Source organism: Chiloscyllium punctatum, chromosome 2, assembly GCF_047496795.1.
Source record: "Chiloscyllium punctatum isolate Juve2018m chromosome 2, sChiPun1.3, whole genome shotgun sequence".
Taxonomy (NCBI): domain Eukaryota; kingdom Metazoa; phylum Chordata; class Chondrichthyes; order Orectolobiformes; family Hemiscylliidae; genus Chiloscyllium; species Chiloscyllium punctatum.
In genome coordinates this window covers 69,161,931-69,186,643 of record NC_092740.1, presented here as the reverse complement: position 1 = coordinate 69,186,643, position 24,713 = coordinate 69,161,931, and the positions used below count along the sequence as shown (strand labels likewise).

The following is a 24,713-nucleotide window of genomic DNA, read 5'->3' as shown; positions in this document are numbered from 1 at the left end:
ATTCCACTTTATCTTTGCTGTCTTTTGATGTTTTCAGATGACATAAAGTTTAAATTAGTACTCTGTTTGCAACTGGCTATTAACAGAAAATGTTCGCTAACCATGTGCTTTGCAAGCTCATATCGCGGTGAGTTTACCCTCAAGAAACAATCAGCATTGACAGTCTTTCAATAAAGCTAGAAGCGATTCTGCTCTCTCTGTCCTAATTTGCAAGAAGTCCTATTCACCCACCACCATGTGTTTGCTGCCCTACATTGACTCCTGGGCTGTCACTGTCGTGACATGCTCTTATTTCTTTTCATATCGTTGCACGAATCTCTCCCTGCTGCTGTCAGCCCCTCAATTATTACATCTCTTTGAAGTGGCATCCTTTCTCCACTTTTGGTTTCTCATCTGTTGATTGAAGCATTACTTTCAGCTCCTCAGCTTCTCTGCCTCCCTATATTTTTTTCCTCCCTCATTGAAACTTAACTGTTACTGTCCTCCGATATCAAATTTTGTTTTTAAATGCTGTGAAGAACCTGGGAAATTTTCCTATATAAATGTAAAGTAGATGTGTTTATATGTACATATATGTGTGTTTTATGTATTTAGATGACCCATTTATTGTTCCCTTTCTACAATGTATAGACTTGGTCACCAAGCACTAATAATTAACTGTTTGCTGTTTTCAATGCTGTAACTACCAGTTTGAATTTTGCACAATGGCCTAGGTCCTTTTGTTAGGCATCAGAATAGTAATAACCAGGAATTAAATATATGAATTTTTAGCAAGTTTTGAGAAGATATGATTTTTTAATGCATTTGTGTATCATGTATATTTGAGCTGAGCTGCTTCCATATTCACTATCATTGAACATTCTTGGAATGAAGGAAACTGTTTATTCCACATGATTTTTATTACTTCTATTTTATTAATCCTACGCTTCTATATTATTCACAAAACATTATTGTGCCAATAAAAAAGATTATTTAGAGTGCAAAGTGAAAGACTTCCTCTGAGACTGACTGAAGGATTGTGTATGCTCAGTAGGTTTATAAATATTAGATCAAATACAAGTTTGTGTTCAGATTTTGCAATTAAAATGGTTGCTTCTGCAGATTGTGCTCATGGTTAAAGACTGCCATGGATAGACCTAATTTGGAATGTGTCCATTGCCAAGAAGTTCAAATGAACACCCTTGGGGGCTAACTGGAGGACAGTTATTAAATTTTCAGAAAATTAAGAATACCGCTAAAGTTCAGGATTCTATTTGCTATCAAGGTTAACAGGGACTAATTCAAAACTCCTGGTGCTTAAAAAGAAAATATGTTCCAACACCTCACATTTTAAAAACCTCCATGTAGGTCAGATCCCATTTGTATGAAGCAATTCACTTGGGATTCAACTCTTTGTGAATGCTCTTTTGCTTAATTGTTGTAAAAGTAACCATGTTTTGATCAGCTGAAGCTGGTCTTCCACTTTCGTACATGTGGGTTATATTCTTTTTGGTACTAAACTGGAGAAAATTGTGCAGAAATTATTAATACCATTTATACATGTTGCTGAAACCTAATGGAAGGAAACGTCTAGTTACTGTTTCGTGCTGGCTAAATTTGGAATCCGGGTGGGTTAGAATTACGTCTTGTCTGTTTTATTGTGTTGTGGAGCTAGCTGCTTCCAGCTAATATTGCAATAGAGTGCTTCTACCAATGTTTCTTCATAGATAATTTTAATCAACCTGTTTGGACTTGCTACGACATATTTATGGAGCAGGTAGGATTTGAAATCAGACCCTCTGGCCCAGAGGAAGAGACACTGCCACTATGCCACCAAAACTGTAATCCTCCTTTCAACTTTTTTAAAAATAAAACTTTAAAAAGTTAACCACAACCTTGGTGAGGCAAAGCAAGCTGGATATTTTTAAATCAACCTGTTCAAAGATAAAATGACACACCTCTAGAGCAGGAGGAACTTGAACCTGGATGGCTTGGCTTAGAACTAGGGACACTACCAGTGTCACAAGAGCCCTAATCTATATTTCTGCACTAAGTTAGGTGGAATTTTTGAATGAACAGTAGTAGAGGATGAACCATGAATAATACTTCATGAGAAGAAAAACTGGTCTTAACCACTTGTAGTTTATTGCATGACACCAATAGAGTCAAGTTAAATTGTTCAGTTAATGTCAGGAGGAATGATGACAATTGCCATTATTAAAATAGAATGACAGCAAAAGAATGCACAACAGATAGAGACAAATATGTTCAAGAGCCGTCCAATTCGCAGACAGAACGTAATGTCTCATATACAGATAAAAATGCTGATCACATTGGAAAGCCCAACTGGGAAAAAGATGTAACAATCAAAGAAATAAGATGGCAAAGGGATTACCCCATGCAGAGCCACAGGGTGAATGAGAGACACAAAACCACAATATTCATACCATGGTGTTAGCAAAAAGTTTGAGAAGACAATAAGTAAGACAACCTGTAACAGCATGAGATATCTTGATACTATCGTTCTCAGAGAAAATAAATTCATAAAACAAGACACATGAGTAAAAAATGAAAAAGTGAGCCCATAACCACAAATCTAAACTGAAACTTGATGGCAGTGTACACTCTATTCAGACTCTACTGGGATATCTTTGCTGAAAATTTGGAAGGAAATGGGCAGCCAAAGAAAGCGACTCTGAAATTGGAGTGATGTAATGCTGACATCACATGGTGGAATTAAGATATAGCAGTTAGAAACAACCCAAATCAGAGGCACAGACAAAGGAGTGCCCAAACCTTGACCCTGACAGTCAAGCCAACCTGTGGGATCTAACATTGGCTGTGAATTTTGAAGGCTAAGGCAGAAACCAAGTCAGCCTGTTTGGTGATCTTTTCTCCCTAATCTTATGCTGAAGGTCTTAGTCAATAAAGGAAAGTGTCTGTCTGCCTCCTTGATCATCTCACATACCTGAACTTTTACCATCAAGATCTGTAACTGTACACTTCAACATTGCTACACAGTTTTCAGACTTTATCCATTTACAGCGTATTCTCTTGCTTTATTTGTTCTCCTTAAAAACATTAGCTAGGATTTTCTGCTGGCCTGACAGTTTTTGATTTGACACTCTTTCTCCCTTCTCTCCTGTCCAGATCAGATCTAGCCTGAGATTGTCCCCCACACCTGGACCCTAATTGAAACCATCACCAGCACAGCCCCTGACCATACACAACCAGACCCTACCCAACTGGCTCATTATTAATCTGGCATCCCAGCTGGAATTCCCCACTTGACACCGATCCAGTTGGCACCTTAGTAACTACCTTACCTACTTTAGTTTGATAGCTGCTGTCAAATTTCAGAAATCAGCAGCTGACTGCTGTGAAAAGGTTTGCCTTCCTCAGACAGTTCTGCACTCCAAAAGAACTGTCAGAACTAAGTATGGCTTCACAATCCTGAGTGGAATCTCTTCTCAGAAATATGGAGCTCACTCCTTTCATAAAAGACAAGTGCTCGAGTGGCAATCTGCATGAGATTGCCATTCATTGGAACGCTGGTTCATTATTGAGATAGTGCTTTAAAGTATTCAAAGTGAGCAATGAAGGATTTAGGAAAGAGAAAATTGAAAAGCAAGAACAGAAATGTCAAGGATGTGGAGTAAAGAAAGTAGAGTGAGTCACAATGGGATAGACAGCTTAATAAAGGTTAAAACATTAATAACTTGGGTAGTATCCTGCAATTGTGCATAACAAAATAGATGATAACACTTTGAATCTATAATGGCTATTCAATCATTGTTACATAGTGAAAAGATTGGAAATTAGGTCATCGAGGATTTTTAATTTACAGAAGAAAATGGAAAAGGACAAGGCCTTGATATTAAAAGAAAGGGTGACATCAGTAAACAGAAATATTATTATGGTACAGACTAGTGTGCCCTGGTTCTTGTGGTACACTCCTGTGGGTGAAAGTGAGGACTGCAGATGCTGGAGATCAGGGCTGAAAATGTGTTGCTGGAAAAGCGCAGCAGGTCAGGCAGCATCCAAGGAACAGGAGAATCGACGTTTCGGGCATGAGCCCTTCAGAAATGAGGAAGGTGTGCCAAGCAGGCTAAGATAAAAGGTAGGGAGGAGGGACTTGGGGGAGGGGCATTGAAAATGCGATAGGTGGAAGGAGGTAAAGGTGAGGGTGATAGGCCGGAGTTGGAGTGGGGCCGGAGAGGTCAGGAAGAAGATTGCAGGTTAGGAAGGTGGTGCTGAGTTTGAGGGTTGGGACTGAGACAAGGTGGGGGGAGGGAAAATGAGGAAACTGGAGAAATCAGAGTTCATCCCTTGTGGTTGGAGGGTTCCTAGGCGGAAGATGAGGCGCTCTTCCTCCAGCTGTCGTGTTGCTATGGTCTGGCGATGGAGGAGTTCAAGGACCTGCATGGCCTGGTGGAGTGGGACGGGGAGTTGAAGTTTTGAGCCACGGGGTGGTTGGGTTGGTTGGTCCGGGTGTCCCAGAGGTGTTCTCTGAAATGTTCCACAAGTAGGCTGCAAGTCTCCCCAATATAGAGGAGGCCACATCGGGTGCAGCGGATGCAGTAAATGATGTGTGTGGAGGTGCAGGTGAATTTGTGGCGGATATGGAAGGATCCCTTGGGGCCTTGGAGGGAAGTAAGGGGGGAGGTGTGGGCGCAAGTTTTGCATTTCTTGCAGTTGCAGGGGAAGGTGCCGGGAGTGGAGGTTGGGTTGGTGGGGGGTGTGGACCTGACGAGGGAGTCACGGCAGGAGTGTTCTTTTCGGAACACTGATAGGGGAGGGGAGGGAAATATATCCCTGGTGGTGGGGTCCGTTTGGAGGTGGTGGAAATGATGGATGATACGATGTATATGGAGGTTGGTGGAGTGGTAGGTGAGGACCAGTGGGGTTCTGTCCTGGTGGCGAGTGGAGGAGCGGGAAGTGGAGGAGATGCGGTGGAGAGCATTGTCGATCACGTCTGGGGGGAAATTGCGGTCTTTGAAGAAGGAGGCCATCTGGGTTGTATGGTGTTGGAACTGGTCCTCCTGGGAGCAGATGTGGCGGAGACGAAGGAATTGGGAATATGGGAAATTTACCTGCACCGTCTCAGACTCCTCCCTCCCCTTCCTAGACCTCTCCATTTCTATCTCGGGCGACCAAATCAACATGGACATTTACTATAAACCGACCGATTCCCACAGGTACCTAGACTTCACCTCCTCCCACCCTGCCCTCTGTAAAAACGCCATCCCGTATTCCCAATTTCTTTGTCTCCGCCGCATCTGCTCCAAGGAGGACCAGTTCCAACACTGTACAACCCAGATGGCCTCCTTCTTCAAAGACCGCAATTTCCCCCCAGATGTGATCGACGATGCACTCCACTGCATCTCCTCCACTTCCCGCTCTTCCACCCTTGAGCCCCGCCCCTCCAATCGCCACCAGGACAGAACCCCACTGGTCCTCACCTACCACTCCACCAACCTCCACATACGTCGTATCATCCGTCGTCATTTCCGCCACCTCCATATGGACCCCACCACCAAGGATATATTTCCCTCCCCTCCCCTGTCAGCGTTCCGAAAAGACCACTCCCTCAGTGACTCCCTCATCAGGTCCACACCCCCCACCAACCCAACCTCTACTCCCGGCACCTTCCCCTGCAACCGCAAGAAATGCAAAACTTGCGCCCACACCTCCCCCCTTTCCTCCAAGGCCCCAAGGGATCCTTCCATATCCGCCACAAATTAACCTGTACCTCCACACACATCATTTACTGCATCCGCTGCACCCGATGTGGCCTCCTCTATATTGGGAAGACAGGCCGCCTACTTGTGGAATGTTTCAGAGAACACCTCTGAGACACCCGGACCAACCAACCCAACCGCCCTGTGGCTCAACACTTCAACTCCACCAGGACATGTAAGTCCTTCGACTCCTCCATAACCAGACCATAGCAACACGACGGCTGGAGGAAGAGCGCCTCATCTTCCGTCTCGGAACCCTCCAACCACAAGGGATGAACTCAGATTTCTCCAGTTTCCTCATTTCCCCTCCCCCCACCTTGTCTCAGTCCCAACCCTCGAACTCAGCATCACCTTCCTAACCTGCAATCTTCTTCCTGACTTATCCGTCCCAACCCCTACTCCGGCCTATCACCCTCACCTTTACCTCCTTCCACCTATTGCATTTCAAACGCCCCTCCCCCAAGTCCCTCCTCCCTACCTTTTATTTTAGTGTGCTTGGCACACCTTCCTCATTCCTGATGAAGGGCACATGCTCGAAACGTCGACTCTCCTGCTGCTTGGATGCTGTTTGACCTGCTGCACATTCCTGTGGGTGTCAGTTTGTTTATTTTTTCTTTTTTTTTCAGAAGGGGGGAAAACACCCGAGTGGACAGTGACAAGCAGTGGCCTTCACATCAAAATTCCCTGTTTATTTTTTTTAAAATTTTACCCCCACACTACCGCCTAACTGCGGTAGTGCTTATTTGGGTGTCAGTTTATACTGTGGTCTTCTGGTTAGTCCAAGTAATCATTCTTAATTGAGAGTTCAAGTGGATCATCTATTAGGTAATTCTGATATTTATAACCAAATTCGGTCCTGTCTGTAGTCTATATTGGTTTGATCCACATTTCAATCAAGGCAGAACAGCCTGATTGATTTTGCTCTTCCTTAGCCCATGCAGACCGACTCTTAGAGTACTGAGTTTGGATCAAATATGAGACCATCTGAGTTGCATGGCTCAGTATTAAAACAGTATATTACTTCTCCCATCAGATTCTTTGGAGGATCTCAGTTCACAAATTCCTTATTTAAATCTCACACACTTGGTGGCTGCTATTATTATATGGGTGGTGTAAGCTATTTTGCTTAGTGTGGCAACATGCAAAGAAAGGCAGGTTAAAATGGAGTGACACATTCTTGAAATAAAAAACAGTAGAGGAAAGAGCTCGGGTGTGCGCAAATAAAATGAGAACAGTATGTTAAACAAAAGGAAATTGCTGGTGAAGCTCAACAAGTATGGGAGCATCTGTGCAGAGAAAGCAAAGTTAACATTTCAAGTTCAGTGACTATTCATCAGAACACCAGCAGTATGTTGCTGTGAATCTCTTGTTCTTAATTCATTTGTTTCACAATATAACTTTTAGCTTTAGCAATTAAAGTTTTTTAACTGTAAAAGTCAGGGGCCTCTGGTTAAAACACTTCTGATGTAAATGGAATGTAAATAAACTTGTGTATTTTTTTACATTTAAAAGCTAGCCAATGTTTACCTTGCAAGGTCAGAGTTATTAGTGCAAGAAAACTTGAACAGTCAATGAACTAACTTTGAGCTTGTTTTCGAACCAGGGAGTCTTGAGTGAGCATTGTAAAATTTCATTCGTAATATAAATTATTCACGTGAGTTAGAGATTCAGGGTTGTGTTGAAGTTGAATAATTTGTTTACATTTGGAATCATCACAAAGCATGCCATATTGTGATGGGAATAGTAATTCAGAGTGGAAGCTTGGACAGAAGGTTCTTTTGTTCAATTTGTCTGTGTGTTTTCTTTGAGAAGTGGCAGTTCATTTTGGGTGTCATGAGAAAATCAGATAGTGGAATAAAAAAGTACATCAGTCATCACAGAGCTTTAAGGCAGAAGGCAGCTTGAATAGTCAGCTTGGAAAGAGTTATAAAGAAGCTGTGAGAGTACACTGAGGGAAAGTGAATGTGCAAATCAAGGGGAAAGAGCTGAAGATTTCAACTCATGAGGTGATATAGAAAAAAGTGTATTACTTTGCCGAAAGCTAATCAAAGGATCTCCATGTAATTTACACCTTGAGGAATAGGTAGAATACTAAGATGAATTAAAGTCACTTCTGGAGGGTTGTGGCATACTTTTTGGATCAGTCCCATCAAAAGTGAATGGGCATTGAAGATATTGCAATATCAGAGAACTCTTGGAGAAAACGTTGAACTTAGTTTATAGAGTAAGTTTTTATTAGCTATAATGTTACGTTAATGGTGCATGCTTTACTTAATGTATCTTTATAAATACTATAAAAATTGAATTTGTTAAAAACAACATTGAAATCTTCCCGCCAATTTCGAAATGTTGGAATGTCAAAGGCTCCTAACAGAATTGTGACAATGTCTCATTCAAAATGTCGGCAATAGTAGTTAAAAGTCTGACACTTAAAATGTCACTTTTTCGTTCTCAAAGTTTTTTTTTGAAAGAAGAGTCCAAGGTTTCTTGAAATCTCCTGAAAAGCTGAAGAGTTTTTCCCTTTTCCCCCACTTTTTGTTTTCTTTTACGCTCTAATACTCATTGTCAGCAAGGTGAGTAAAGTGAATAGAAAAATTTATGATCCCTCATGGTACCACTGCTAATTTTGCACTGCTTTATTCTCCAGAACTGTTAGAAAACTTTGGAAAGTAAAGTGTCATCAGTCCCATTGAAACATCAAGATACCACTTCCATCAGACTTTTGCCTGTTGCATTTGCCGACCGGTACCTCCAGTGGCAAATAGAAACATCCTCTACCATTGGTATATAGGTTGTGACCTTCATTAATAAGCTAAAAATATGTTTCTCACATCACTAACCTGTAAAATTCTGTCCTGCACATCAAACTAAATCAATCAACTGGCAGAGCAGCAAATTAATTTTGACACAAAGGATCCAGTTTTGTTTATGACATTTAAGAACATAGGTGCAGGCCTTTTGCTCCCTTGAACCTTCTTCCCCATCCAGTGATATCATAGCTGTGTTTCTACCTCAACTCCATTTTTCTATGTTACCTGCACATCCCCCATGTACATTTAACTAAAAGAAAAACAGAAATTGATAGCAAACCTCAACAGGTCTGGCAGCTTCTGTGGGGAGAATCAAGACTTAACACATTGAGTTCTGATGACATACAGGCAATTGCCCATAGCTGTGCTAACTACTGTGTTGCCCTGCACTGTCATTAATTACATATTCACTGGTAGTTTTCCAGAGCTGAAATCTGGAATTTCAAACTCGGTGTTGTTCTTACGTTGTAGCCAATCATCTGATAGTCTGTGTTTCCTTCTGCAATGAGGATAATACTCCCAATGGATGAGCAATTTGGCAAACTGGCTGAGCCTGATTATAATCTCACTTGGGTAAGATTTGCCATTGTAAAACAACAGAAATATTTGTATTGGGAGGAAAATGAAAGAAGAGTTGCATTTTGCAGACAATGGTTCTGGACTTGCATTGTGTCAAGGAAAAGTTCTGTTTTCTTGTTGATCTCACCCATTTAATTCCTACATTTTATTTATTCGGACTGTGTTTGGTTAGATTGGCATAAGCAGCTTTTTGGAGGTGAAGTGAAATCGAGGAAGCACAAGTTGAGAAACATTCCATTCATGTTGGTTGAAGAATCGTGTCCTTTTGAACAATATGTTATTTTACATAACCAATGCTATGCCCTCGGGTAAAACTTTTCTCTTGATGTACATGATGTTTTACAACTGTGCAAGTGTCAGACTAATTTGTTTTTCACATGTTCTCCTTTGTAGGTGACAGATAAATCGGTGAAGGCATTTGCAGAACATTGTCCTTTGCTGCAGTATGTAGGTTTTATGGGCTGTTCCGTTACATCTCAAGGGGTCATCCACCTCACTCGGGTAAGTACTAGCCAGAAACTACTTGTTTTAAGTATCTGTAATTATTGACATACTTGTGATCTGTCACATCTTTCATGTCATGAAGAATGAACAACAAAATGAGAGAAATATTGATTCTGCTGCTGTTCCTCCTACATGTTGACATAATTTAAAAATTCAGATTTTTGTTGAATTTCATCTCTGTTGAGGATTGTTATGAAACAACTGCCACTTGTTAGTAATAATAGTGAAAGTAGAAAATACTGGCAAGATTCAATGGGTTCGGCAGTACGTAGGGAAACATTGTTAACTTCTCAGGCCATGATCACTTATTAATATCGTCTTTGAACTGCTAAAATGAAATCCACTTAGGTATCAGAAAATAAGGTACAAAGTAACACAGAGTTGAGGGTAATTCATTTGCATGTACAGTATAGATGATTCTTTAACAGATAGGAAGTTGAGATTAGTGAGAAATGGGATATCTTAAAAATGGCAGACTGTAACTACTGGAGTGCAACAAGGATCAGTGCTGTTGTCAAAGTTGAAATTCATGTATTTAAATTCTGTTACAAAGCTGAATGAGAACATAGGCTATGAGGATGACGCATTGAAGGTCCAAAGCGATGTATAATGTGAGGCTATTCACTTGGCCAATAAGAATAGAACAACATTATATTTTTCAATGTGTGATACTTGTACACTTTGATGTTAATGGGAGTTGGTGGTACTTATACAAGGATTAATGACAGGATGCAGGTATAGCATGCAATTAAGAAAGCAAATTGACACAATGTCCTTTACTGCAAAGGTATTTGAATGAAAAATAAGTAATAAAAGCAGAAAGTGCTGGAAATATTCAATAGGTTAGGCAATATCAATTCAAATTTGAATCATTAGCTGTTTTTCTCTACAATTAATATCTGACCTAGTGAATAGTTGAAACATTTTCTATTTTTATTTCGGATTTCCAGCATCAATAGCACTTTAGTATTGTGCAAAACTGACTAAGACTTACTATAATTATGCACGCTTCAAAGATATCACATCTAGAGCAGTACATGAAGTTTTGATCTCCTATTTCGAAGGAAGGATATGTTTGTGTTGGCGATAGAACAGTGATGGTCCAGTGATTCATTCCTGGGTTGAGAAGATTGTCCTAAAATGAGAGGTTGAGTAATTTTGACCTGTGTTTTCTGGAGTTTGGAAGAATGAAAAACAATTGCTAAGCAGGGTGGATTCTGAGAGGTTATTTCTCTGGAGGTGATGAATATCTTGATGCGCAGTGTTGTGAACAATTTAGAATTGTTTACCCAAGGAAGTTGAATATTCTGTTGAGTTGAATTAAATTTATTGTCACATGTTCCAAGGCACAGTGAAAAGCTTTGTCTTGTGAGCAATACAGGAAGATCACAGAGTTAAGTAGCATAGCTAAGTTAATAATAGGTAAACAGCGGCAAAAACAAAAACACAGGTACAGGCGAATGTTAAGAGTTTGTGAGTCCATTAAGTAGGGTAGAAGCTGTTTCAAAACCGGCTGGTGGATGTGTTCAGGCTTCTGTACCTTCTCCCCGATGGTAGAGGTTATAGAAAAACATTGCCAGGGTTGGATGAATCTTGGAGAATGCTGGCGGCCTTTCCTTGACAGCGGGCCTGGTAGATGGATTCTGTAGGTGGGAGGTTGGCCTTTGTGATTGTCTGGGCTGAGTTCACCACTCTCAGTAACCGTCTCCGATCTTGAATGGTACAGTTGCCATACCAGGTAGTGATACATCCAGACAGAATGCTCTCGATGGCGTACTTATAAAAGCTGGCAAGGGTATTTGCTGTCATGTCAAATTTCCTCAGCTGCTTGAGGAAGAAGAGATGTTGTTGGGCCTTTGTAACCAGTGCATCCACAAGAAGACTCCAAGAAAGCTTGGTATGGATGACCACTCCCAGGAGCTGACACTCTCCACTTGTTCCACCTCTGTGCTGTAATGTGTAGGGAGGCATGAGTAACATTCCGTAGTAAGTCAATAATGAGTTCCTTGGTTTGCTGGCATTGAGAGCTAGGTTGTTCTCAGTGCACCATTTTTCCAGGTCTTCCACCTCCCGTCTGTAGTCTGTTTCCTCGCCATCTGAGATTTGACTGACTATGGTAGTGTCATCAGCAAACTTGTAAATGGCATTCGTCTGGTGATGCAGTCATGTTGCTGAGTACGTGTGAATCTAAGATAACTTTTTGGTGTCTCAGATTCAGAGAATCTGGGAAGTGGGCAAATGGATTTGGATCAAAGGATGAGCCATAATTTCTTTGACTGGTGGAACTTGATCATGGTGCCACATAAACTAATGCTGCACCTATTATTGCATTCTTATGGGATATGAGGGTGAAAACTGCATAGAATTTAATTGCATGTTGTTCTGTACTGGCCTTTTTTGTAAGCATGTTCGCAAGTGTGACTGATCTTGTTGTGATTAGAACCAGGTTGACCTTGAATATCAGGTTGTTGATTGGGGTTGTTAACCTGGGCCAATCAGGAAAGCCCTGGCAGACCAATATAATTAGGAGATTTAGAATCTCCTCAGTTCAGGCAACTGACTCCGAGCTGACTGGCCATAGCCAGTGTCCTATGCACAAGTGAACATAGGAGGTATAGTTAGTCAGTTTGCAGGTGGCACCAATATTGGAGGTGTCGTGGACAGCGAAGAAGGTTACCTCAGAGTACAACGGGCTCTTGATCAGATGAGCCAATGGGCTGGGGAGTGGCAGATAGAGTTTAATTTAGATAAATGCAAAGTGTTGCATTTTGGGAAAGCAAGTCAGAGCAGGATTTATCCACTTAATGGTAAGGTCTGACGGAGTGTTGCTGAACACAGAGACCTTGGAGTGTAGGTTCATAGTTCCTTGAAAGTAGAGTCACAGGTAGATAGGACAGTTAAGAAGGCGTTTGGTATTCTTTCCTTTATTGGTCAGAGCATTGAGTATAGGAGTTGGGAAGTCATGTTGCGGCTGTTCAAGACATTGGTTAGGCCATGTTGGAATATTGCGTGTAATTCTGGTCACCTTCCAATCAGAAAGATACTGTGAAACTTGAAAGGGTTCAGAAAAGATTTACAAGGATTTTGCCAGGGTTGGAGGATTTCAGCTACAGAGGGAGGTTGCATAGGCTGGGGCTGTTCTCCCTGATGTGGTGAGTGATATGACTTCTGGTTCTTTTTCAGAGATGTTGGTAAATGGGGTCCAAGTTGATACGTTGGTTAATGGAGTTCCAGTTTGAATGCCAGGCCTCTAGGAATTCTTTGTTTTGCCTGACCCAGGATGGATGAATTGTCCCAGTCGAACTAGTGTCCCTCTTCATCTGTGTGGATGGACACTAGTGATGTCATGTCTTCTGGTGGCGAGTTGGTGCTCATGTATCCCAGTGGAGTACGTGAAGGTTACTTCTTTCCTGTCCAATGTAATGTTTGTTGCAATCCTTGTGGGTACTTTAGATATGATGTTCATTCTGCTGATTGTTGGTATGGGGTCCTTTAAATTTATCAAGAGCTTTTTCAGTATGGTGGTAGGTTTGTGGGCTATCATGATGCCTGGAGACCAAATAGCAAGCAGGACAGAACACAAGCGCCTCACTGGAGGCTCACTGATGATGTTACTTAGTATGGTGATGAAATCTATGGAGAACAACTCTACTAGCTCAGCAAGCAAACCTGATCCACAACCTGAGCTACAAATCTTCTCCAAAATCGCAAACATATTATGATCCAGTTATACAAGACATTGCTGAAATCACACCTTGTTTACTGTATACAGTAAACTGGGTGAACAAGATGAAATTGTATGTGCTGGAGTTCAGAAGAGTCAGAGGCAATGCGATTGAAACTGAAACAAGCCTAAGGGGTTTCAGTCTTCACCCTAAAGAAAGCCCTCTCTCCCCCAAAGTAAAAGAATGTAAAATTGTAGACAGCAATCTGATGAAATAGATTTCACAAACTTTTTCACACTTCATTTTTTTTGGGGATGATCTAAGTTGGTTTCACCGTTCTTTTTAAATCACTGATCCTGCCAATGGTGCTAAGGCGTACCTTTCTATATGATATCCCAAAGGTTGGGTCATTCACATTGATTTACTCTTCTGGAAACCTGTATCAAATGGGCATCCATTCTCATTGTTTCAATTTTATATGGACTGTTTTCTGTTAAAATTCTCCAGACAGAATTACAAAACTTCTTAATGTAAACATTTGTTTGGTAGACAGCTTGCATGACAGTCATTCAGTTGGAACAGTTAAAATAAAAATGATGCCAAATGATCCAGTCTAGGAAGGTCCTGGGGTGGAATCTTCCTAGTCACTGAGCACCGTAGACATTGATGAAAAAATTGGAAAATAGGCTGAGATAGCAGTAAGGTTAGACACGATGCTGAGAGCTAAAACCCCTATTCTACAACCCAAGTGTTGAACCCCAAGATAAGAATCACAGCAGTGAGTGACAAGATGCCTCTATGCATGCATAGGTATCTTATTGTTAATCTTAACTAGCTGATATGCTCTTTTTCCATTCTACTACCCACTTGATGATGACAATTCCCAGCATGAGAGCCAGAGTGGTTATCTGGCAACTTGCCCCTTGTTTCTCCAGCCCTCAGTCTAACACCGGTCAGCAATGTTGCAGAGCATATTCATGGACAGTAACTGTATGCGGGGTGATGATGGTGAATTAGAGGTCATGGGCTACTGCAGTTTAGGGGTACATCAACGAAGGCGTAAAGTCGGATGATAGTCAGTATGCTGAGCTGTCAGGCCAGGGCTCAGGGGTTAATGTTGCAAAGTGAAGATGTAAATGGACTCAACAGGAAGTGCAAGGTAAAGGGGAACATGGTCGTTCTTGGGGCCCCTTGGTTATCAGCTTGAGCCTTTTTCTCACTGTGCCAAGTACAGCACATTGCCTACCATGCATGTGCAAGTCATTAGTGTGCTGTGACTGTACTCTGGGTGAAGAAAACGTTTCTTTTCTGCCTGAGCATACAGGCTGTACTTATAAGTGATATGAGGTCCTTCAAGGGATGATTGAATTAATCAGACACTTAGACATTACAGGTTGAGGTCATCTGTAATCATAGCACAATGGATGTAAAATGTGTGCAGTGTCCAACTGTGTGGGGTACACATCCCGATCATAAACAATCTTGATCACATCATTGGTCATTGCATTTTGAAGATAAGATACTCTAGTTGCTGTCGGACGCAGAAGTAATGCAGGTAACCATGAGGGTGATACCTGTGGTCTCAATGCACAAAGATAATTCAAGATCTCTCAGGTAATGGAACTGATTTCCTCTCACTTTGTACTGTATGTATATACCTGCATACTCTGAGGTGCCCATTTTGGGTAATGCAGTGGTGGGAGGACAAGGTATTAGTCGTCACAAAATCTCCTACCGTATTTACATGACATGGCTTGTGTTGCATTTGTAAGTGTACGGTCCCTAAGTTAAAATCCATGTAGAGGCATCTGGCCTTCCTTGTTTGGGGGGGGGATGGTTGTGGAGGGAGGTGGGGGGTGGTGGTAGTGGCGGGGGGTGCTCAGACATGAATGGGAGGGGAGTGGGGCTGGGGGGGAAGGTAACTGAGATTGCGATAGGTAGATGAAGGTGGGGGAGAATGTAATACGATGGAGAGAAGTGTGGAGTGAATAGATGGGAAGGACGATGGACAGGTCAAGAGGGTGGTGCCGAGTTGGAGGCTTGGGACTGGAATAATGTGAGGGGAGGGGAAAGTGAGGAAACTGGTGAAATCCACATTAATCCTGTGTGGTTCCAGGGTCCCAAAACAAAAAATTAGGCGTTCTTCCTCCAGGCATCGGGTGGTAACAGTTTGCCGATGGAGGAGGCCCAGGACCTGCACGTTCTTGGTGGAGTGGGAGGGGGTGTTGAACTGTTCTGCTACGGGACGGTGGGGTTGGTTTGTGCTCAATAAATCCAGCTATTGCAGGGGTTAGTAATGCTGTTGCTGCACTGCATTGAAAGGGACATAGTTACAGAATAAAGGGGCACTCTTTTAAAACTGCTAAGAAATTTCCTTTTCTCAGAAGGTTGTGAATGTCTGAAATTCTCTACCTGGTGGTGTGAAAGATAGATTACTAAAAGTATTTAGAGAGAAAATAGATTTTTGAAATGTTGAGGGTTGACAGGAACTAGCAGTAAAGAGGAGTTTAGGCCTAGGGCAGATCGGCCTCTTATTTCTTACGTCATGTCATTGTCCATATTTTGGCACAACATAATGAAGAGTAACTCCTGGCTAGCAGTGCTTGACCGGGTGCATGGCTGGGGTTGATAATTGGCAGCAGGAATCCTTGGAATTCCTGAGTGCTTCCACCTGTGCAGTAAGGAGTATTTGAGGAGTGGGACCTAGTGGGGCGTTGTCCTTATGTACTGAGATAATTGCATGACAACTCTGCCAGGCCTCTGTGAAGCTCAGTGGAGTAGGTTGGGCTTCTGTCGATGCTATCATTCTGCGTTGGGTAGAAAGTGTTGATATCAGTTTCAGCCCTCAGTCCTTTTAGCTACTCAGTGATCGCTGCTATAAAATGTTGTTGATGGATATTCTTACTGCCATCCGAGTCGTTAAATAGCATTTTGGTCATCAAAGGATAAGATACCCCACGAGTAGTACTGTTCATGGACCAGTGGAGTTCAGTAAGAGTTAAAATCTGCTTGAGCTGAAACTCTAAATAGTGCTCTTTCAAGGTTGAAACTAATCTACGTTGAAGTTTGATTTTCTTTACAACTCTCGTTTGAAATTTTCAGCCAAAACGTGAGTTTGATGCTTAACCCTGCTCTGCATAACTGCCAAGGGCAATGGATAAAAGTAGGAGTAAGGTGTAAACAATTAAGTTTTCATACAAGGTTAGTCATTAGTTCTTATTTTGTAAGGCACAGCATGTTTGCTGACTGTTCCTGACTAAAGATGCGCACACACTGTTCTCAAAATAATTAACTTGAGTCTGTGAAAGGATTTTCTGAGAGGTGCTACTTCTGAAGTAGACCCAATTGTACTGTCACTTGAGTTGATACAGTCTATAAAGCTAGCTGCAGCTGTTTATGTATAATCATTACTGAGTACAAATATGCCATCATCTGATGGTCACCTTAAATCCATGGAGAAAGTGAGGACTGCAGATGCTGGAGATCAGAGTCAAAAAGCAGAACCGGCCAGGCAACATCCGAGGAGCAGGAGAGTCGATATTTCGAGCATAAGTTCTTCACATTTGGATGCTGCCTGACCAGCTGTGCTTTTCCAGCACCACACGTTTTGAACTTAAACCCATGTCGAGGTATTATTTTGAAAATGTGTTTATCCTTAAGAATTCTCCCAGATGGTTTGATAGGTATATATATAATTTTGAAGGCAAAATTATACACTTTCAAAAGAGCTCACTGTATTATCAAGCTTCAAGACCAATGCCAATACCTTTGTCAGAGTGCTGGTAATATATGCAGGGCTCTGCTGCAACAGAACATTCTTGTCCAGTTACCTCAGGGCTGAAACAAAAAAAAATCCTCCTTTCGATTTGGAAATGTTAAGCTCTTCCTGTTAACCCCTCAGGCTGATTTGATAATTTTCATCTATGCTCTCCCTTTGCACTTTGTGACTCAATAGGATTCAGTCTCCTCTTGCAGTCTTAATTATTTTGATATTGGATAATAAAGCAGCTTTGGTCTGATGCTCCCAATTTGACATTGGTCAGGTAAGAGATCGAGCAAATGTGCAATTAAATAAGTCTTTAACAAATACAGAAATTGCTGGAAAAGCTCAGCAGGTCTGGCAGCATCTGTGGAGAGAAAGCAGAGTTAACATTTTGAGTCAAGTGGCCCTTCCTCAGAACTCCACAGTTTTCTGTCCATAGTTGCGGCCAGACCTGCTGAACGTTTCCAGCAATTTGTGTTTTTGTTTCTGATTTACAGCATCCACAGTTCTTTTGGTTTTTATTAAATAAGTTTTTGCTGTCTGTTTGAGAATTTAGATCAGTTTTGCTTGCAAGTGCTTGTTTAACATATCAGAAGAGAGTTTTACAATGGATTCCTTCATGCTAATTACATGGAATGTTTCTTGCCAGTTGATGCCTTCACTCAAAACCACCCAGCTTATTAATTGCACAAACTATAGAGAATATCTGTACCTGTGAATGTTCTAGAACTAAGATTTAAAGTGAAGGGCGAGATGACTTTTGTATAATCTATTTTTAGTTTTGCAATACTCGAGATATTTGAAGAGCACAGTGAACTCTTGAGTTTTGGGGAAAGGTCTTTGATCTAAAATGTTAACTCTAATTAATTCTCTAAGATACAGTCTGACCAGCTAAGTACTTGTGAAATTTTTCTATTATAATTTCAGATTTACAACATGCATGCTACATTGCTTTCATGTAATTTTTGTAGTCTGGTATCAAAACTGAAAACATTGCTCCAACTGTGGTCCCAAAAAAGCTCTGTTTAACTGAGCCATCAGTTCCTTACCACGTATCTCAGCCCCCTTTGAGATAAAAAAGACTTCTGTTCACCAATGAGATTATTTTTGTACTAGTTTATTAGGTTTTCATGATTTGTGCATGCAAACACTTAAATTCTTGTGTATGTTCACAGCTCTGGGTCTCTCAGCATTGAAAATATACTCTGTTTTGTCTTTGTAGAATCCATTTATGAACTCACACTGTTTTCAGTTAAGTCCATTTGCCCTAGGTTCAGTCTGAAAACAAAAAAAAAGTCAAAAATTAAGATTTTGTCATTATCAGTGAGGAAGACCAAAATATTGTGTTTGTATCTTAAAGATTCCAATGGCTTTTATTTTACTTTGAGAATGGGATCAAAAACCAAAATCAGTGCAAAATGACTGGACTTCGGCTTATTGCATAATTTTGGTTTATCATTGTTGTCACAAAGCAATGATGTGCCTTTGACGCAGTTGTGAAGAACTAAGACAGAGATCAATTAATCTATCGACCAGCTCCATCACCTTGGTTTTCTACAAATTAATGGAATACTCTAGACTATAGGTTGCTCCTAACGTAATGAGAATTAGAAACAGGAGAACATCAGTTCACTCCAGTTTGAGTGCAACAAATGCCAATGTACCTTGATTCTAATGGGACTTGGCCTGACTCATAATGACTTGCTTACAGATCAGTTATCTGGCTTTAGCAGACAGTTAGAATTTGCTTCTTTAGGATATCTTCCAATCAGCTCCACAGATTCCCTCCAGGCTGCTTGTTGTAAATGTTCTCAGTGCAGTGTGTTTGTTATTTCCCTTTCTTTCTGCTTGCTACCATATGGCACTCAGAAGCATCCAGCAAAGCAAAGATGTTTGCAAAAGGTTGTTTAAATATTGAAACCTATTGAATTGCAAGGAGGTGTGATCCTGTTCACAGAATCAAGGATGCTTATGGCGCAGAAGGAGGCAATTCCTTCCATGGTATGTGCATCAGCTCTTCAAACGAGTCTCAATGCCGAGTGTTAATGACCTACTTTTTCCCTAAACCATTACACACTGTTTCTCTCCAGATAATCACCCAATGTCCCCTTGAATGCCTCAATTGAACCTGCCTTAACCACATTTCCACACAGTACATTCCATACCCTAACTACTTGCTGTGTGAAAAAAGCTTTTTCTCACGTCTCCCTTGTTTCTTTTGCAGATTATTTGAAATCTGTGCCTTTCAGTCATCTTCTTTTCACAAGTGGGAATAGCCTCTCCCTGCTACTCCGTTTAGTCAACTCTGTCAAATCTCTTCTCCACCTTCTCGTGAAGGCCAACATTCCTAGCCTCTTCAGTCTGTCCTCATAACTGAAGCTTCTCTTTCCTGGAATCTTGCAATTTTTCTTTTTGCAATTCTTGCAAAACACTTATGTATGCTGTTGAATGCGTTCATAGTTTTCAGATAATGTGATGCCCACAATTACACACAGTACTCCAGCTATTGTCTAACAAGTGTCTTGTACAAGTTCAACATCGCCTCTTTGCTCTTGTTCTCTATTCCCCAAATAATAAAGCTGGGAATGCTGTGTGCATTCTCCACCTGTCTTGCCACCTTCAAGATCTGTGCACATGCACCTAGGTCCTTCTGCTACTCTAAATCCTCCTCTCTTTAGAATTTTACCTGTTCTTTATATTGTCTTTCAATGTTCTTCTGACTGTTCACCTCACACTTCTCTGCATTTTACCTCATCTGTCACCTATCCGCCCACTCAGCACTATCCTCCTCATAGTTCACAATTTTTGCAAGTTTTGTATCATTTGCAAATTTTGAAATTGTCCTTGCCCACCAAGATCCGTATCATTACCATATATCAGGAAAAGCAAAGACTCTAACACTGACCCCTGGGAAACACCCTACTCCAAACCTTCATCAAGAAGGTAACCATTGACTATCACTGTCTGTTTCCTGTCACTTAGTACTTACATGCTTGTAAAATTGGCTATCTCTTTTATACTATAACTTTACTCTCAATTCTTTGTATGGCACTATATCACTCACCTGCAGGATATTCATGTCAACACATCAACAATATAATCCTCGTCGATCCTTCTGTTAGCCCATCAAAAGTCTTGAGCAAGTTAGTTAACCATAATTTCCCCTTTAGAAATCCGTGCTAACTCTTTTCAATCAGTCCAACTCTTTCCATATGATTATTAATTCTATCACGAGTTACTGTTTCTGGAAGTTTGCCGCCCACCAAAATTAAACTAACTGGTCTATAATTAACCTTGGAACCTTCTTAAAAGAAGGCTATCATATTTGAAATATGCCAGTCTCCTGGCACCTCCCCTGATTCCAGGAGATTATGGCCAGTGCCACCATAATTTCTATGCTCGCTTCCTTCAAAATCCTTGGCTGCATCTATCTGGTCCTGGTGCTTTGACAACTTTAACCACCGACAATCTATCCAAAATCTTTGCTTATTATCTTTGAACCCTACATCCTTTTTTGTAAAGACAGATGCAAAGTATTCGTTTAATACCTCAACCATGACCCCTGCCTTCATGTACTAATCCCCTTTTTGTTGTGTATTCGGGCCTAATCCTCTTCAAACTATTCTTTTACTATTTATATCCCATAGAATACTTTAAGATTCCCTTTTATGTTAGGTGCTCGTCTTTTATCATTATCCCTCATGATTTCTTGTTGTTTCTGTTATTTGCTTTTGAACCTATTCTGCTAAACCTTTGCAGTTTCTCTCAGTTCTCAATTGTATTTGCTGTCTTACATCTATCATGTGCATACTTTTTCTTTCTTATCTTATTTCTACTTTCTTTGTCATCCAGTTGTTCAATTCCCGCCTCAGACAACTGTCTTTGTGGAGTTTGCATATTCTCCCTGTGTCTGCGTGGGTTTCCTCCCACAATCCAAAAATGTGCAGGTTAGGTGAATTGGCCATGCTAAATTGCCTTTAGTGTTAGGTGATGGGGTAAATGTAGGGGAATGGGTCTGGGTGGGTTGCTCTTCAGAGGGTCGGTGTGGACTTGTTGGGATGAAGGGCCTGTTTCCGCACTGTAAGTAATCGAAGTAAAGTAATCTAATCTAATCTAATCTTAAAAAAAACCTAGAGTGTGCTGCTAATGTACCACCATAGAGTAATCTAATTTGTTTGTTCTACCTTACTTGAATCATCTGCTCTTTGAAGGTAACTCATTGTTCAGTTCTTGTTTTCCTTGCCAAATTCTTGTTCCAGTCACTCTTGCCCAGCTCTGTTCTTGTCCCATTGAAGACTGCTCTCTGTCAATTAACTTTCTTATTCTGGGTTGTTGCATGTGATTCTCCGTAACCACCCTGAATCTTTGATACAATGATCACTGTCTTCTAAATTTTCCCACACTGACACTTAATCTACTTGGCCCATCTTCTTTCCAAGTACTAGGTCTAACAATGCAACTTTAATTGTAAAAATTTCAAAAATGCATTGATTGTAGAGGAGTGAAGACATTCTTTCCACATCCACCTTGTTGAAACCCCTTAGGGTTGTTTAAGTTTCAATCGCATTAACTCTGACTCTTCTGAACTCCAGCACATACAATTTCATCTTGTCCACGCAGTTTACTGTATACAGTAAACAAGGTGTGATTTGAGCAATGTCTTGTATAACTGGATCATAATATGTTTGCGATTTTGGAGAAGATTTGTAGCTTAGGTTATAAGTTTGCTTGCTGAGCTGGTAGAGTTTTTCTCCATAGATTTCATCACCATAACATCATCGGTTAGGCGCTTGTGTTCTGTCCTGCTTGCTATTTGTGTGTCTTGATCTGTTGTGGTGGGTGATATCACTTCCGGTTCTTTCTCTGAGAGGTTGGTAAATCAATATGTTTGTTCATGGAGTTCCAGTTTGAATGCCAGGCCTCGAGGAATTCCCATCCGTGTTTTTGTTTAGCCTGTCCCAGAATGGATGTTTTATCCCAGTCAAACTAGTGTCCCTCTTCGTCTGTGTGTATGGATACTAGTGATAGTTGTAGATGTCACAGTAGAATGAAAAGCCAGTGGAGAGCTGCAGATCAGCGTTTACTGGAAAGCCACACACTCTGACCAGATACTCAACTACAGGAGCAATCATCCCAACACCCGCAAACGGAGCTGCACCAGGACATTATTTAAACGAGCTACAACACACTGCAGCATCCAGAAACTACAAGAAGCTAAAGAAAAACAACTATACAGCGTATTCAGGAACAACGGGTACCGGATAAGTGTAGTCTGCCAATTCATACTTAACAGACTTAAACAAGGAGACACAACATGCCCAAAGTCTCTAGCCACCCTGCCATACATTAAAGACATCTTGAAGATGATGACCAAACTACTCTGGCCCCTAGACATCATGATAGCCCACAAACCTACTACATACTGAAACAGCTCTTGATAAATTTAAAGGACCCCATACCAACAACCAGCAGAATGAACATCATATCCAAAGTACCCACATTACATTACATTAATGCAACAAACATTACATTAGACAGACGGGCAGGAAACTAGCTACTGGGATACATGAGCACCAACTTGCCACCAGAAGACATGACATCACTAGAGGGACACTAGTGGACCCCATTTACCAACCTCTCAGAAAAAGAACCAGAAGTCATATCACTCACCACATCAGGGAGAACAGCTCCAGCCTATTCAACATCCCTCTGTAGCTGAAATCCTCCAACCCTGGCAAAATCTTTGTAAATCTTTTCTGAACCCTTTCAAGTTTCACAACATCCTTCCGATAGGAAGGAGACCAGAATTGCATACAATATTCCAAAAGTGGCCTAACCACTGTCCTGTACAGCCACAACATGACTTCCCAACTCCTAAACTCGATGCTCTGACCAATAAAGGAAAGCATACCAAATGCCTTCTTCACTATCCTGTCTACCTGCGACTCTATTTTTAAGGTGCTATGAACCTGCACTCCGAGGTTTCTTTGTTAGCAACACTCCCTAGGACCTTACCATTCAGTGTATAAGTCCTGTTAGGATTTGCTTTCCCAAAATGTAGCATTTCATATTTATCTAAATTAAACTCCATCTGTCACTCCTCAGCCCAATGGCCCATCTGATCAAGATCCCATTGTAATCTGTGGTAACCTTCTTCGCTGTCCACGACACCTCCAATTTTGGTGTCATCTGCAAACTTATTAAGTATACCTCCTATGTTCATATCTGAAGATATGACACTTTTTTATTCTTGACTGGACCATTAATATTTTTATTCATCCACTGTTCCCTCATCTTACCAGCCTTACCTTTCACTCTAACAAGAACATAATGCCTCAAAACTCTCGTTGTCACACTTCTGAAAGCCTTCCACTTGTCAGTTGTCCCTCCGCTTGCAAACAGTCTATTCCAATCAAATTTTGAAAGTTCTTTTCTCATATAGTGCATTCGGCTATAACGTGACAGTTGCATTCTTCTGCAACCTCACACTATAGAAAGTCACAGTAAGGAAAATTGCAATAGAAAATCGCACTGTAGAAGATCACTAAAACTGTCCACAATTTGTCAACTGCGTTATAACCAATTCGCGTTGATGAAATGCATGTTAAACTAGAACAGTCTACACTATTAAAACTTATAGAACAAGCCTTTGAAAAGAAGGTCAGATCAGTTTTGTCGTCCTGAGTAACTCCTTGACATAGAAGTCCGTGCTTTCCATGTTGTTCCCAGGGAGGCACAGGAAGACAAGCATCAACTTGCTTGGGGAACCATCAACTCAGTGAAAGTCATCCTTCGGCCTCCCCAAAACATGTTGGTCTTCCTGCACAAAGAGTGGTTCTTGACCAAGCATTGCAGATTAGCAGAATCCAACGACCTGGACTACATGCTGGGGGACACACAAAAGCTTGTGGCAGCTGCAGCAGAAGTGTAATGAGAAAACCTCTTTTTCTGGTTGGGAAAATAGGGAGAGGCTGAATGGGCTGGGGCTGTTGTCCCTGGAGCGTCAGAGGCTGAGAGGTGACCTTATAGAAGTTTATAAAATCATGAGAGGCATGGATAAGATAAATAGACCAAGTCTTTTCCCTGGGGTGGGGAATCCAGAACTAGAGAGCATAGATTTAGGGTGAGAGGGGAAAGATATATAAGAGACTTAAGGGGCAATTTTTTCACACCACATGTATGGAATGAGCTGTCAGAGGAAGTGGTAGGGCTAGTACAATTGCAACATTTTAAAATGAATCTGGATGGGTATATGTATAGGAAGGGTTTGGAGGAATATGGGCCAGGTGCTGGAAGGTGGGACGAGATTGGGGTGCATATCTCTTTGGCATGGACGAGTTGAACCAAAAGGTCTGTTTCTGTGGCTGTACACCTCTATGACTCCATGAGAGATGGACAACTCGGATCAAATGAACAACTTGAAGAGTATAAAGAGTGTAAGGGCTTTCTTAAGAGGAAAATCTGGAAGCCAAAGAGTGGATATGGCCTTGGTAGATAAGGTTAAGTATTATCCGAAAAAATTCTACAAGTACATGAAGAGCAAGTGAAGAAAGAATATGATGCCTGCAAGATTAAAGAGGTCATCTTTGTGTTTAACTGCAGGAGATGGGAGAGATGTTAAATGAATATTTTGCATCAGTTTTTACTGTGGAGAAAGAAATGGAGGCTAGAG

General features: G+C 41.2%; 1 protein-coding gene across 6 annotated transcripts in view; it reads left to right on the top strand.

Moving 5' to 3' along the window:
- fbxl17 (F-box and leucine-rich repeat protein 17) overlaps positions 1 to 24,713 on the top strand; it is a 782,194-nt gene that overhangs the window by 259,474 nt on the left and 498,007 nt on the right. For all 6 annotated transcript variants that reach the window (XM_072583628.1, XM_072583627.1, XM_072583631.1 and 3 more), the window contains exon 7: positions 9,503 to 9,610. In XM_072583628.1, coding sequence (XP_072439729.1) covers positions 9,503 to 9,610 — 108 coding nt within the window. The remainder of the gene's footprint in view (positions 1 to 9,502; positions 9,611 to 24,713) is intronic.